Below are 15,744 nucleotides of genomic sequence, written 5' to 3' on the forward strand. Positions count from 1 at the left end.
GCCGTCTGTCACTGGGGGATAAGTCTCAGTCCCTTATCATGGCCTCCTGCAACTCCCCAACAGTCAGCACATTAGACAAGCAGCAAACACAGTACAAGTGAACTTCTGTGTCTATGTACGACTTTAAAGGGATATGTCTGTCAATGTGCCTGCCTAAAACTGAGTCTGTCTTTATGTCTGCTTTTATCTGGCTCACTGCCAGAGTCGCCACATGAATTTAAAGATCCCCTTCAGAAGTGTTTTAAGACGTATAAAAATACTTTGATACTTACTTTTACTAATAGTTTGTGTCTGATATGGTTTTTCTGCAAAAAAAGTTCTATTACCTTGTTAAAAACTTAAATTAAATTGCAAATTACTTCTTGTACCTCATTGAAAAATCCATAATCTATTAAAATAGAAATATTCTTCACAGATGAAAGATGTCTCATACTTCACTGAAGTGTTCACAGTATTCTCAGTGTATGTGCACTGGAGGCTTCAAGTATCCACGTCACACTTGTGTAAGTTGCAAACTGGCAAAAATAGCTTGCCGGAAGAAGACCTTGCAGGTCAAAATGTTGCAATAAAAACTTGGGAGCTTGCAAATTTCAGTGTGCAGACAGTGTCTCCTTTCCCTAAGTTGCAAACTAATTGTGATGTCACAAATCATGCTTGTAGGTAGATGCTTTAAACTGAGACTTAAAGTGAGCATAGGCAAACTTTCCCCCTTCAGAAGATGAAGGTGAAAACAGCCTTCTAGTGTTTAACTCTGCACAGGGAAAGACACACATCCAAGTGAAGTAACCGTGCCTGGGTCCACTTGACAATTCTGTCTGATATCATGCAAGAAGTAACATGAAGCAGAACACATTTTTGAAGGGAGGGGGACTTAATTACAAATTTGTTTACTTGTGTGTTATCCTGAAGGGCTTCAAAAGCTGCAGGCTTTTGCGATAGCGGCCTCGTCTCTTTGGCCCCCTTTCCACCGATATCTCTGCCTCCTCTTCTTCAAGCTCTGGTAGCGGTTGCGGGGAGGACAGCGGCAGGCCCTCCACCCGCCCGGCTGCTTCCAGGGCATCAGGAAACATGGCAGACCCTCTGGGGAGATGAAGCAAAACTACATTAATCGCAAATAAGTTTCAGAACTGTGACAACAGCCTGAAAATATACTACTAAAAATATTTACTCCCTGGAGCATTTAACACCGCTGTGAGATAAAACCTGTAATTTCAACTTTAGTCTAGTTATCAGACACGATGTAAAACAGGTTGGAATTGCTTCAGAAAAAGCTGATTCGACATCTTGTTACATCAGAGGTCTGATTTGATGTAAGGATTGAAAAGTAGGGCTGCAAAAAAATAATTATTTTTAATTATTGATTAATCTGCTGATTATTTTCTTGATAAATTAACTATTCATTTGGTCTGTAAATTGTCAGAAAATAGTGAGAAACGCCCATCACCATCATCTTATCATTTCACCTCTACTGAAAACACTCAACAACATCTTCACATAGTTGCAACAATTTGTTTGAATGTTGTATAAAGTAGTTTACTTTTTCTAAAATGCATCAAGATTTTATTCCTCTGGAAAACCACTCCCTAGCTGACATTTCTAGCAAACCTCTCAGTGGGAAACAGATGAATAAAAACACTGTAATCTGCCTGGTCCGTCTTCCTTTAACACAGAGCACTATTAGAGAAGAGCAGTGTTTTGCTGAATCACCCTTTGAGACGCAAATAGACTGAAGAAATCACCTTGCTCAGAGGTCGCGGCACCTCTCTGGTACACAACTAAAGTGCTTATCTATTTAGAGTCGACCTGCCAGAAACCCCAGAAGCTCGGGAGCAGACATCTGAGCTGCCAGCATGTCCGCACACTGTCACTGATCCCCTCTATGGCAAAGCTCCGGGACAAGGTCAGCCAGACTCAGTGTGCGGTGCAGGTCGACTGTCCCGAGATTGTTGTAAACAATGAGATTCAACACAGATTGTAGGGGCAGCGGCAGAGTCACATAACAGAAATTAACGCAGTAAGTTCTGCTGAGAAATGCGCTGCAACAAATACTCACTTTCAATGTAAAAGTGGGATGGGAACCATCAACTGGGGTTGAGAAAAAGCATGAAAAGATGTTTTTGTGTATCCCTCTGCAGCAACGTGTGCCCATATCATGTGAAGTTTGTCCTGTGGCTGTGAACTTTTTCAGCGCTATTTTTAGAGAAAGACCGCTTGTCATTCATTATAGTCGAGAACCCTGCAGCCCTGCATTCCAAGAACTGCAAATAAAAGCTATGTTTACGGGCTCAACTTGTCCGAAAACACCGAGAAGGTTAGTAGGTGCACTGATAACTGTCCTCGAGAAAAGTTTACATACCAGCTGATACAGGAAAGAGACACATGTAAACAAAGCTCGCAATTAGGGCAGGGAAAGTTAATAAATACAGTTATGGTACACAAAGGACTGACCTACATTACCAAAAGGTAAACTTTGGCAAATGTCAAAGACACGGATGTTTTTGTTTCACCTGCATTTGTAGCTGACCTTGTCAAATATCAGTGTTTCCACCACATAATCAATACTGCTTCTCCAAACAAAACAGTTATGAAAAGGTCACTGAGTACAAGACATTTACTAATTAATTCACCCCCATTTCTGTCCTTTGGGTCATTCTTGAATCAAAGGGCTGTTAAAGAACATCACATTAATTGACAATTAAAAAAAACTTTTGCCTAGTTTTCAAACTATTGCTAGATATGGCGATAATCACCATCACTTTGTCTCATCACCATGAAGCTAATACTTCTATTACTATCAGTGTTGTGCTGACAAGTTAAACAGCTAAAAATGCAGCTGACTGAAGTTTTTCATTCACAGCTCACTTACATTCACGTCGGGTCTCGCTCGGGTCACCTCAGCGGCGGTACAGACTTCAGAGCTTGTGTTTATGAGCAGGAAACGCAGCTGACCATGTTGCCTCTTCTCTAAGCTCTGCCATCAAACCTGAACTACTTCTGCACGAGCGCGCGGAGGCACGTCTTCTTTCAGCGGCGGATGAAAACACGGTAGGCAGGGAACACGGGCAAACTTGACGCCTCACGTGTATACAGTACGTGCCGCTTCCTTCCAGCGAAGCTCGGGGCGCGGAGTCCTACAGGGGAGAGGAATTCCCGATAACACTGACGTCATAGCGGCTCCGCCAACCGGTGACGGTGCTGAACAGTCACCGTAGTAACGGGAATTATGATGAGGTAGTACACGCGCGAGACAGGGGCGGGACCATGGAGTCGGGAGGTGGTGGTGGTGGTGGGGGGGGTTGTGGTGGTACCGACGCCGGATCGCACTGACATGTGATTGGCCACCATCCTTTTAAGATTATAAACGTGATAAGTAACTCTGCCTTTACTACTGTGTTACTACTGTGTTTTTAGTAATGTCTTTATTTTACTTTTTTTAGAGTCTCAAAACGTTATAAAATATATTAAAATCGTAGTTAAACGAGCAAACATGAAAAAAAAGTAAATTATATCAATGTTTGCCGGTACCTTTCCCTCTCATAAGATCTTCCAGGTGTTTTGATGACTCATTCTTATGAAAAACAACTTGTTTTAGGTACCTGATTGGTCACTTTATACATAAACTCATATACTGTACATTTTTAGGTAAACCGTCTACTATTTTTTTACATCTACTACACATTACATGTCAAATAATGTACTTTTTACTCCACTATATTTATTAGACAGCTATTAGTTACTTTGCGTATGAAGATTGTACATACACAACATATGACCAGCTCATAAGATAAGATATTAGGGATGGCCGATATCTCGATATTATATTGATATCGTGATATGAGACTAGATATCGTCTTAGATTTTGGATATTGTAATATCATGATATGTCTTTTCCTGGTTTCAAAGGCTGCATTACAGTAAAGTGATGTAATTTTCTGAACTTACTTATTTGACTTTACCTGCTTAGTCATTATATCCACATTACTGATGATTATTTATCAAAAATCTCATTGTGTAAATATTTTGTGAAAGCACCAATAGTCATCCCTACAATATTGGCGCAATATCGATATCAAGGTATTTGGTCAATATTTTGTCCATATCGCCCAGCAACTTCTAGATATGAGGCCACCAAAAACAGTAAAAAATGTTACCAACTCATCCAGGTACAACATGAAAATGCAGCTTATATGTTAATGATCAGTAATAGCAACTCCAACAATATAACACACTGTATATAATAATATAACACTCTGAAAGAGGCCGTCTGCCTAATGAGTACTTATACTTTTGATATTTAAAGTAAATTTTGCTGAAAATTACTTAAAACTATTCTTATATTACTGTACTTTTATTTAAGTAAAATTTTAAATCAAGGACTTGTACTTGAGGGTCTTTTGTATTTTATTTATTTAATTTAAGTAAAGGATCTGAATCATGATCTGAATACTTCTTCTACCACTTAAAAGAAGTATTTGCATGGCAAACAGAGAGAGAGGCGGATGTCACTGTGCATGAGAAAGTATTCTCACTTTAAGAGACTGGAAAGGGGTTTTTTTTCCATGGAGGGACAAATCTTGGGCCTTAGGCCCAATCCCAGTGTCCACACTCATGGACTCACAGACTTTAAGGCGCGTTCCCGCTAAATCCGTGAGGGCTTAGGGCTGTCCCACTGTAAAATCATCAAGTGCAGGAGGGCTCTCCGGCAGACATTTTGAGCCCTTTATGCACACATTCTGTAAATCTGCATCTCTGCAGACTTTGCCTGAGGGAATTACCCACAGTTCATAGCGTTGTGACGTTAAATCAGCGTTAAATATGGGGTTACCAGGGGAAGCCCGGGAGCGTTTAAAAAAAAAAAACAGTAAACAAACTGGCACATGTGTGTTCGGCCTGGCATAGTGGGTGTGCTGGTATGCCTAAATTTACAAAGAAACACTATATTAACAAGGATTTAAGATGGTAAATAACAACACATGAAATCAGAGGAATGCAAGTAGAGGTTATATTACACACATTCATCAACCATTTATTTTTATTTTTTCTTAATGACGCTGTTACCTTTCGTCCACTCTGTAAGGCGAGAGCCTGGAAGACGTTTAAATCAGACAGTCGGTCCCTTACTTGAATGTCATACACGTGATTATTTTATGGCTTGGATATGTTTTCTGTATCTGTTTTATACTTTGTTTAATGTATTATGTGCTTTATGAGTGAGTGGTGTTACTGTTTTTCTGTTTTTGTTTGAGTGAGCCCAGTAAGACAAATTCCAATCAATCATGTTGATATGTGTAACAAATGTCTCTTGCATGTTACATTAAATACATAATTTGAGCTTTAAATGGTTATTACATATGGCAATAAAGTATTGAAGTGCCTTGGCCATGAAGAAAGTGCTGTCCCATTCCTATTTAGACCATTTCGAGCACTTGCAGCCTCTCGCATTTAAGCATTTACCAAGTGATGTCAATTAAGACTGTGAGGGTTCAGGGTTTAGGGATTAGGGGGGACTTGCGATTAGGCCTTGGTCTTTCTACAATACTTTATTTGGCTGTAAGCCTTCAGGTAAACAAACTCTGGCTTCTCCACTCCTGAGGGTGTAAAGGGAGCCTTCAACCTTTTATAAAAAGTGTATTCCATAGTGTAAACAGTTGATGAATCAATTAAACATCATTCAACAGTAATGGACTGATTCCAATTATGATAATTAACTATTTTAGTATTTAGTTTCTTAGTGAGAATATTCATGCTGGTCACAGTTTTGCAATATGCTAAGAGGTAGTTGCCTTTCTCATTTATATATCCTGATAAAATGAATATTTGGGGGTGGCTTTTGATCAAACTAACTTGTAATTGGTAGCTGTCACTTTTTTTTTTAGACTAAATGATTAATTAATTACTTAAAAATAGACACACTCATTTAAAAGTAAAATGAGTTTGCAGTTGCAGCTGTTGTCCATCAACACCTTAACGAGTTTATTCACATATCCGACTAACCACTGAAGTTAATTGATATTATGACAGAGTACTGTTTGGCTACAACACATGCTTATGCATAATTTACGGTATAATTCAGATCATTACAGGGAATCACGTGGAGATGTTTGTGAGTGACAGCGTGGGCGTGTTTGTTTTTGAGTGTCATGATAGTAAACTCACACAAAGCACCACTATATACACCTACCAGTCTAAAAGAGGCAGTGTGAGTAAGCTGTATGAATATTGTATATATCATATTTCACTAAATGTTCCTAAGTGAGATTTGAAAGACCACCTTCATTCTTTTACTTGTCACCAGCTGCAATCGTGTTTACATCTAAATTAATCAATTAATGCTGAGTGCTACTTATAACACGTTAATCGAATCCTAATTGGCACAGCTTAACCAACAGAGGACAAGGAGTCACAATTAGGACGCCATAAACAAAAACAAACAGAAACTCCGAAGCAGACAGAGGCGCTTTAGATGTTGTGGTAGACTGCAATTATCAAGCTGTGCTGCTGGTACAAATAGAAATGCTGTCACTGGCTGTGAGACTTTCACCATCCTAACCATGCTTTGTTTACTCTGTTGACAGGAGCATGGATGAGTTAGACTGAAGCAATATCTGCCAAATAAACTGTAAACTCTCTCTACAGTGACTTGAAGTTGTTCTCGCATAAATGATTAAGACCCTGAGCCCAACTGGTTACACAAACAGCTACACTGAGACCTCCTTATGGGCCAAAGGCCGTGCACAACACGACTCAGAACAACAATACAGCTGCAACTTAACAGCAAGCAAAAGAACAACTGGCTCAGTAAACTGCATGCAGGTGCACTGAGGCTTGTTTTCACACAAAGTTGTTAATAATGTGTGCAGTCTTTATTCAGACTATATAATTTTTATAGGATTTAATGCTCACCGGTGGTGAATCTGTCGTCCTTGGATCACCAGTCCTGTGCTCTGCACAAGCAACATGTAGGTTCTGCCCACCACGCCTTTGTTTTACTGCAAATTATCATGAAATTTAGCAGGATGGAGTATGTGTCAGCATCTTGAAACAGGTTCCTTAAACCAACTTAAACCAAACCATTATCATACAACTGAAGTCACCTTCATCAGGCTATGGCTTTGGAGCACAAACATCCTCTTGAATACAAGTACATGTGACTTGAAAAAAAGAGAAAAGAAGTAGTATCTGTCAATATTGCCCTGGTGATGACACCAGAGGGTTTTGTTGTAAGTGTGTTTACAACAAAACAGGTTGGTACCGAGAGGACTCGTCTCTCTCGAGTAGTTGTGATTCATGATTAGATAAAACAGTGCAGAAAAACAGGCTGACCTCCTTCTCTATTCGTCTTCAGTTCCAAATAAATTTCAGTGTAATGAGGCAAAACATGCTTCTGATCTGGGATAATTGATTTAATTTTGTGGAAAAGTAAAGAAACGATTTTTGACAAAAACACAAAAACGATTTGCTGAACTAAACTCGAAAAATGAGCTCAAGAAACGGGGAAGTTACAGGCCAAAGTTTTGGACTTCAGACTGATGGTGGTGCTACAAGGACTGCTGATTGGACCTCAAAATGTGTACCAGGGTCTCTTGAAGTAAGTATTCAAAGAAATTCATTAAACACACACACACACACACACACACACACACACACACACACACACACACACACACACACACACACACACACACACACACACACACACACACACTCACAAGGACATAAATAAGGACTCAATTCCAATTAATCAAATTCACATAATGAAAAAGCAACTGAAACTCACTTTCAAACCAGCAGCTTTTACTTAATGCCATAGATCTCAAGATTTCCTGCTATTAACATCACAGTTTTAGCAAATAACATGTCCTCAGGATGTGCAACATCCACTTTGAACAACATAATTAAATCTTTGCTGTGCACAAACCTACAGAGGGTTTGATGGGATTTCAATCGTCTTGAGGCCAATCTGTCAGCGCTACTGCGCACTGATGAACAGGCTGTATGGCCAGTGTCTCTGCTTCAGCCCTAATTAAACAAATAGAAGAAAATAAATTCCAGAGATGTATTTATGAGGCAAAGTTTATACAAAACGATAAAGCATACTACTTGCTAAAGGCTTTTGTACAAAGTGATTAACTGCACCATGAATTGATAAGAATATGAGAGACAGAAGACTAATTATGTTATATCAAGTGGTTACCGCATAGTTGCAGTACTTGTCAGCAAATATAAAAAAGAATTTCAACAGTTTATCGTCTCTGCTTCTTCTTTTCTTGCATCTGTATTCAGTGTGACTTAATACAGTGGTGCAATCTCACGGGCGGCTTTCTCTGCACCACTGACTGACAGAAAGAAGCAATACACGAAATAGTGAAGAAAATCATCGACAGCGTCTCACTTTACTGAACTGAGAAATTTGCTGAACTGCAATCAATGCTCAGAATCTGGACCTCGCTATCAACCTCCTAGGACAGTTATGATAACTGCCAAGCCATAGTTGAGTCTGAAGCACAGCAGGATCACCAAACTCACTTTTTTTCTTCTCTTTTCTATCAGTATTACATGATTTAGAAAGGCTACAGTATGTTGTCACTGATGGCCGTACTCTGAGAAAAAGCTATTTCTAAACTCTCAACTGAACTATGTAGTATTCTCCACAGTGAGTTTGTGAGTGATTACTCAATCCGTAGCTCCAGACACCTGAAATTTACACAAAATAGACTTGAGCTGTTGACTCGGTCCTTTCACTGCTACATTTGGAATTTTTCACTTTGCACAGTCCTCAATACACAATATCATCATATAGTCCCTCACCATGCTGTGAACTTTGCTGTAGGGTAGGCATTTCCATTATTTATGGCCTATTGAGGCCTCTGTCAGAAACACATTGGTTTCTCTGCCTCTTCTATGATAGTGATTGTTAGATATAGGTGCCAAATGGTGAGTCTACGAGAAGGATCCTGCTCTGTTTCCAAGAGACTGAGACAAAAAGCATTGATATTTTCTTACATTAAACTCTAGTGCAGCTGCACCAGAAACATCTAAATATGACATTACAATGCCAACATTTGACAAGCTATCCGCACAAGTTAAGAAAAACACTTCGCCAAACAGCAAAATAGATGTAAGGTACATCGCCAATAGCTATTTGTCAACAGTATTTCACAGAAACCTCAGTGTTCTCTGCAAATCCAGTCTCCTTTATACCTTAAATGTTCCAGCAGATAAATGCGGAGCACAGCTTGTTTGTTTCTTCGTGGCGAGTTGTCAAATTCCATTAATATTCATAAATCAGACAGTAGCATTGCACATTCTAATTACTTGGCATTTATTAGAATGCGGGTCTTGTCATTTACATAATGCAACTGAAGAGAGCGGTGCAAACGTAGTAGGCTTTGAGTGTGCGAGGAAACCGACATGAAGCAGACTTTTAATATTTTAATGTGAAGGTGTAGACGCTTTCATCATGAGCGAGATTATGTGTCCGCATGTATAACCTCAGGATTGTAATCAATACGATGCGGAGGATGAATTCAAATGGACCGAGGCACTCAAGTGAAAGTCTGAAAGCCATAATGCAGTACAATGTGTCATTTGAATGGACCAACTCAGTTTGTCCATGCTCAGTATTTTTTCAGTAAAGGTATTTACTTTATGTTTTTGGTGCTGCTGTGTTTAATTCGATCTCAAGATCTTTCTAACCCTTTCTAAATTCTTCAGTCTTTTCCATAATATTTTCAGCTTCACCATGTTTGTAACAACCTTGACGCATGAATGCATCTTAGAGGAAACTGCAAATGCCTTTCTTCAAGACAGTCAGGACAGGTATAGCCAAAACAGTCAATTTAAGACTCAAATAAAGTGCAGTGACACTGACTTCCAATTAGGGCTGTACCTACCGATTATTTTAATTATTCATTTATCTTCTCAGTTAATCACTTGCTCATTTGGTCTATAAATTGTCACATAATTGTGAAAATGCGCATCACAATGCCAAAGTTGACATATTCAAATATTCTTTTCTGTTTGACCAACAGTCCAAAACTCAAAGATATCCATTTTACAGTCATAAAAGACTAAGATACAAGCAAATATTTACATTTTAGAGGCTACAACCAGTGAATTTTTTGCTGAAAAAAATTACTTATTATTTAAATTGTTGCAGATTAATTTTCTGTTGACTAATCATTAATAGACTAACAGCTTTAGCTCTACTTGAAATAAATAAATTCAGTTTTCATGTCACAGCCAGGCATATTCTGAGAAAGCAGAAATGTCCCAGCAGCTACACCCTACTACTCAGCTGCTTGCCTCATGATTTAAATTATGAGCCATGTATACAGCTCGTTTGAGCGGATTTGGTGTCTTTATTCTTCCTGTTAGAGATGCTGCTGCTTCTCTGGAGGAACCACAAAATCCCTGACAGTAACTTGAGGAACAGAGCTTACAAGTTGACAGTCAATCAGGCTTAATAAAGGGTCAGTCATGCATTGAGCGAAAGCTCAGGGGCTGTCACTGTTGATTTTGCTTCATTGTATCCTTTAGGATCTTGATCAAGCTGTGCAGCAAGGACTCAAAAGACATTAAGAAAAGACTGATGCAGTTTTAATGACACTGACAGAATCAGCTTTGTGGTTCATCCACGGCTGCAGTCAGAAAGTCTCCTTTTATTTTCTTATAAATTAATGATTATCAGCAAATATTATAAGTGGTAATTAGCATGTGATAGCAGTAATCACTGCTAAGGAGATTTATAGGAAAAGAGACAAAGAAAAGCCCAAAAAGCCACAGAATAACTGCATCAAAAGATGATTTCAAACTGATTATAGATTTTCCATTATAAAGCTGGTAGTTACTGAAATGTTGACCATTTTTTAATTTTGTGCTCCCTGTGTTCAGGTATGCTGGATGTTAAAACTGTGTTAATTGCTTTTTCCCCACTAGAACTTAAAATCAACAGACACAGCTCTTAACCCTTATATACTGTTCATATTCTGACCCTCATAATTAGTCTCTCTACCAAACTTCTGAAACGCAAATGTATTTTTCATCCATAAATACCTCATCAGTCATCCTTAATTAAGCTTTCAAAGAGTAGAGACAGTGTATTCTTTAGGGTTTACACTATTTGTTTATGGAGAAAAACATTCACAATCACACTATGTTATGGTTGTTTGTTACCTAAAACTGGAGATCATAACACATTTTCAATGAGTGTTGTTCAATATGAAGAATGCAACATCAGAGCAACATCAGAGCAACATTTTTGAATGTTGATTTTTGAATAAATATGGATCAAATTTAACCCAGAACACCCTCTACAGTATGCACAGAAATGTGCATTAGCTGCACAAACATAAAAGCAAAAGTTGACATATTTCCGTTTTTGTATATTCTGGGTCAAAAGTCATAACATTTCAGGCTAAAAGAATGGTGTTTAGTGTGTTTTTACTGATCTCAAATGTAGAAATGGGTCAAATTTGACCTGAACAGTATGTATGGGTTAAAAGGTTGTTGTACTTTTAACATGTGGAAGTCAAGTTATGGTTTAATTCATGAGAACACTGTTGCTAGGTAACAGACAATAAAGTAATGGCATCCCATTGTTGTATGGTTTTCAAAAATAGTTAATATTTTGTTTCCTGCAATTTACTGTCATACCAGGGACAAAGTAAAGTGGTGCTTTTAGCGTCAGCCTGCTAACATGCTAACATACTGATGTTAAGCAGCAGCTATTATGTTTGCCATGTTCAACATCTCAGTGTAGTGTGTTTGCATGCAAATATTGGCTAATAAGCACTAAACTAAATATAAAATACGACTGCAGCTGATGGGAATGTGTTTGTTTTGTTGGTATTAGGTCATAAAACAATGTATTAGACAAACTGAAATGTTGACATGATGATGGCGCTAAATGGAAAGTCATGAGATCATCAAAGTTATTATAATTCATCGTGTAGGGTGTAATGTTTGTACAAAAATAGCCGTTCAAACATTTCACTCTGCCATTTAATGCATGCCAACTTCTACTATGCAAAGATAATTGCTCAAATATCATCATAATTATGGGTAAACATCACATTCTTTCATGTAAATGGAAAAATCAGAAACCCTCACAATTGTGTTTCAGTAAATGAGTTAAATAATTATTTTTCTTCTTTACTAATATTAGCTGACACACACCAGACAATACAAATAATGTGTCACAGTTTCTGGTGTTTTGACCAAGACTGTGTTTTTTTATTCATTCATTTAATTATCTTTGTCACCACATGGGCCAATATATCTCAATATATAAATGATTTATGGTACAATGAGTATGTTAAGTATTGAAATCTAATTGAAACTTAATACATTGACAGCTGGAATGTAAAGATATTTTGCCTTACGTATATTTATTTTTATTATGTACATGTAGTTATTATTTTATTTATGTATCTGTTTTAGGGTGAAGTGGGACAATTTTTGCGATTGGCACTTCAGCAATATATTTTGATATAAAGGCAGTACATTATATCCACACTCAATACCATTCTGAAATCTCTGAGAGTGTTTTCTACTCATATCAGAAAAGAGAATGTAGATATCACACTCGGAGAAAAAATGGCAAATATAAACGTGTTTCTTGTGCCAAATTGTCCCAGATTATGTGCCATTCCTCACTGACACTGACTAACAGGTCTAAATCACCTTACATACAATAAAAACTTGAAATAAATAAAAACTCTGGTCAATACACTCAAGACAAAAGTGCATGCACATGTTTGGTCATTTCAGGAGTCTAATTATAATGTTATATTATGGTAATGTATTATATTATGTTAATATTAGTTAGTTATGTGTTAATATTAGTAATAATATATTGTATATATATATATATATATATATATATATATATATATATATATTTGCAATCTGCATAGTGAGTATTACAAGAATAAGACCCCTGAATAACTATTAGTATGGCACATTTAATGTGATTAAATGCATATTTCACCAATTTAAGAACACATATGACTGTCCCACATTAGAAAAACCATGATGTCCCACATTTCAAACCACATTTTCTGAAGTGGGACAATGAAGAATTGACTGACATTAAAAAAAATATGACACCATATTATAGCATCTTTTGATGCCTGATCATAAACACACTGATAGTAATCGGCAACATTGCTTCATCTTCATCTAAATCGTTTGTCACTGACCTTTGACTGGACTTAACTGCAGGTACTTCCTGTTGGATTGCCCCACCCCAATCCAGACACCCCATGTTTAATTCGACAGCTGTTCATTAGCATTGTTTGAAGAAGAGATAGATGCATTTGAGCTTAGATGTCACACATTAGTCTAATTCATCCTACATTGACAGTGTGGCCTTTTTGTTTGTTTGTTTGTTTTTTAAATCTGCTCTAATTTTTGAGGAATATTCCTTCGAGAAATTGTACATGTTCAAAATGGAATTTAAAACAACATCAACAGCAAAAACAAACAAAAACATGTCACTGAACCAAAATGTTAACCTAAAGGTGGCGCTATAGTTCACTAAAGACATTGACAAAACAAGATATATCGTCTAATGACCACAAACGTCTGCACCACATTTCGTGCCATTTTTTTTTAAATTAAAAAGGTGATTTTAATGGCCTCTGTTATTTTTGAAAACATTTGCATAACTCTACAGTAAGTCACAACTCAAGCTCTCAGAAAATTCCCACATACCTAGAGGTGAAGACCATAAATGGGAGTGGCTCGTAAACACGGTAAACATTAACTACAGTATTACAGTATCATCACATCATAAACCAGCTGACATGTTAGAAAACAGTTACTGCTACTTACACATCCAGCAGATCTTCAGCTGAGCCTGCTGACCTGTCTGGACTCACCTGACGCTACTGTCGACACCAGGAAGTTGACTCTTTTTCTTAAAAAAAAACATTCACATATAGACTGTATAGACGTGGCGAGGTGTGACGTCACCAACAGTGGAGCCGGTTTTGCACCGTATTTGGTGACCCATTAGACTCTGTGACCTGACCTGATATTCTTACCTGAACCCTAATCAATGCAATTCAATCATTGGACTTTATTGGCATGAAAGTTTCAAGAACAATGCTACCAAAGCATCAAAATACAATTTGTCCAAATATTTGGACAGTACAAAATAACAATAATATGGATATTAACACAACATTAAGATTGATATATATTCATTATATATATATATATATATACAGTATATCCTATTCATTTATGTGTGTGTGTTTATTTTTAAACTTTGCTTAAAGTGATTTTATCATGTTCATCAGTTATGCTGATGTTAAGCAGCTTGAACCGTGACCGTGTATGAACGGTGCTGTACAAATAAAACTGACTTGACCTTTTCAAGAAGACATCATCACACCATCATATGTGATCTCATATGGGAATCACTTTGTGAATAACCAGACATGGAAAAAGGCTCCTGCCTAATCAATATCTGATAACATGAGATTTTACCCCGCTAAGATATATTTTTAAAAATTCAGAAAAGATATTGATATCAGTTGTACATGTTGTTGCAGCTCCTCTACTGTTGACTTATTTTGGCTCTTTTGTGAATAACATGTATCTTTATTAATAGCCATATTGATGAATATTTTATATTATCCTGGAAACATGTACTGTTTGAAATACGAGAAGATAACTCTAAATTTAATTACTAGCTATATATTACAAATCTTTTAATTTATTGGCTAAATCCAATATTCATAAAAGCAAATTTACAGGTAAAAAGCCGAACGTCTTGTTTTCACAAAGGAGGTCAAACAGGACATTAATTCTTTTTGATTTTCCTCTAATTCAAAGACTGTAAAACCATGAATGCCTGTTTTTTTGTTCAAAATCTTTATATGAACCTTAACTCCGCCCACTTTACTTTTCTTCCTCACACCGTGAGATTAATTTTGATATTCTGTTTGATCACTTTATGGATGAGGGAATTCGTAACTGTTTTTTATGTCAATAAAGAAGAAGAGGGTGAAATTTTAATCTGCAGATCTCAACTTTACTCAAATTTATGAATCATTCAAATCAATGACTCTTTCTTGATGTGCAATCAGATGTTGTGTGGTGTTGAGGCTAAAAGGTGTGGTGTTTCTGATTGTCAAAAGGAAGATGAATGTACATTTAAAAAAAAAAAAAAAAATCTTATTTTCTTTTTTTGCTAAACTTTACATACATACAGTAGTTCACAAACTGTCAATCAGATGATTGTGGCTGTTCAATTGAACTATTCTGATATCCCAGTGACCTCTGTCACCTCCATCTCCTGCATTTATCATATTCACAGTCTGATTCTGGGTTCAGGTCCAGTCCAGTAAGCTCATCATTCATCCATCTTCAGCGGTCCATCTCCAGATCTTCTATTCCTATTCTGGATTCAAGTAAATAATAGTAATCTCTCCATATAAACTGTATATGCCCTCAGCAATTTCTGTTTTGAATCTCTGTTATGTTAAGAAACAGAATCACATCATCAGTAATAACTTTACACTTTTCTTTCAGTTAGTCTGCAATTATATAACTGACCTTTGGTTTAATGATTCTTGGAAATCATTGTGATAAATATAGGGTTTGATGATGTCATAACACGCTTAAGTACAAGTTTGTTTTTGAGTCTTTACTGATGCCCATAACTATATCCATCTAATCTCACTTAAGTCAAAAACTCTGAAGCACATATGACTGCAACATGAGAACCAAAAG

General features: G+C 37.1%; 1 protein-coding gene across 5 annotated transcripts in view; it reads right to left on the bottom strand.

The window, feature by feature from the left end:
- The window catches only part of wu:fb13g09 (multidrug resistance-associated protein 5), a 36,301-nt gene extending 22,350 nt beyond the window's left edge, over window positions 1-13,951 (bottom strand). The window contains exons 1-4 of one of the 5 annotated variants that reach the window (XM_042419644.1): window positions 13,837-13,923; window positions 7,923-8,019; window positions 6,904-6,989; window positions 892-1,080 (exon numbers count right to left, since the gene is read on the bottom strand). In XM_042419644.1, the coding sequence (XP_042275578.1) occupies window positions 892-1,080; window positions 6,904-6,959 (245 nt within the window). In that variant the 5' untranslated portion in view covers window positions 6,960-6,989; window positions 7,923-8,019; window positions 13,837-13,923. Of the gene's footprint in view, window positions 1-891; window positions 1,081-2,866; window positions 3,177-6,903; window positions 6,990-7,922; window positions 8,020-13,836 lie in introns of those variants that run through there. The other 4 variants (XM_042419645.1, XM_042419646.1, XM_042419647.1 and 1 more) reach the window with 4 other exon arrangements.
- Between the last annotated feature and the right edge of the window lie 1,793 nt (window positions 13,952-15,744).

This window comes from Thunnus maccoyii, chromosome 8 (assembly GCF_910596095.1).
Source record: "Thunnus maccoyii chromosome 8, fThuMac1.1, whole genome shotgun sequence".
In the NCBI taxonomy this organism is placed as follows: Eukaryota; Metazoa; Chordata; class Actinopteri; order Scombriformes; family Scombridae; genus Thunnus; species Thunnus maccoyii.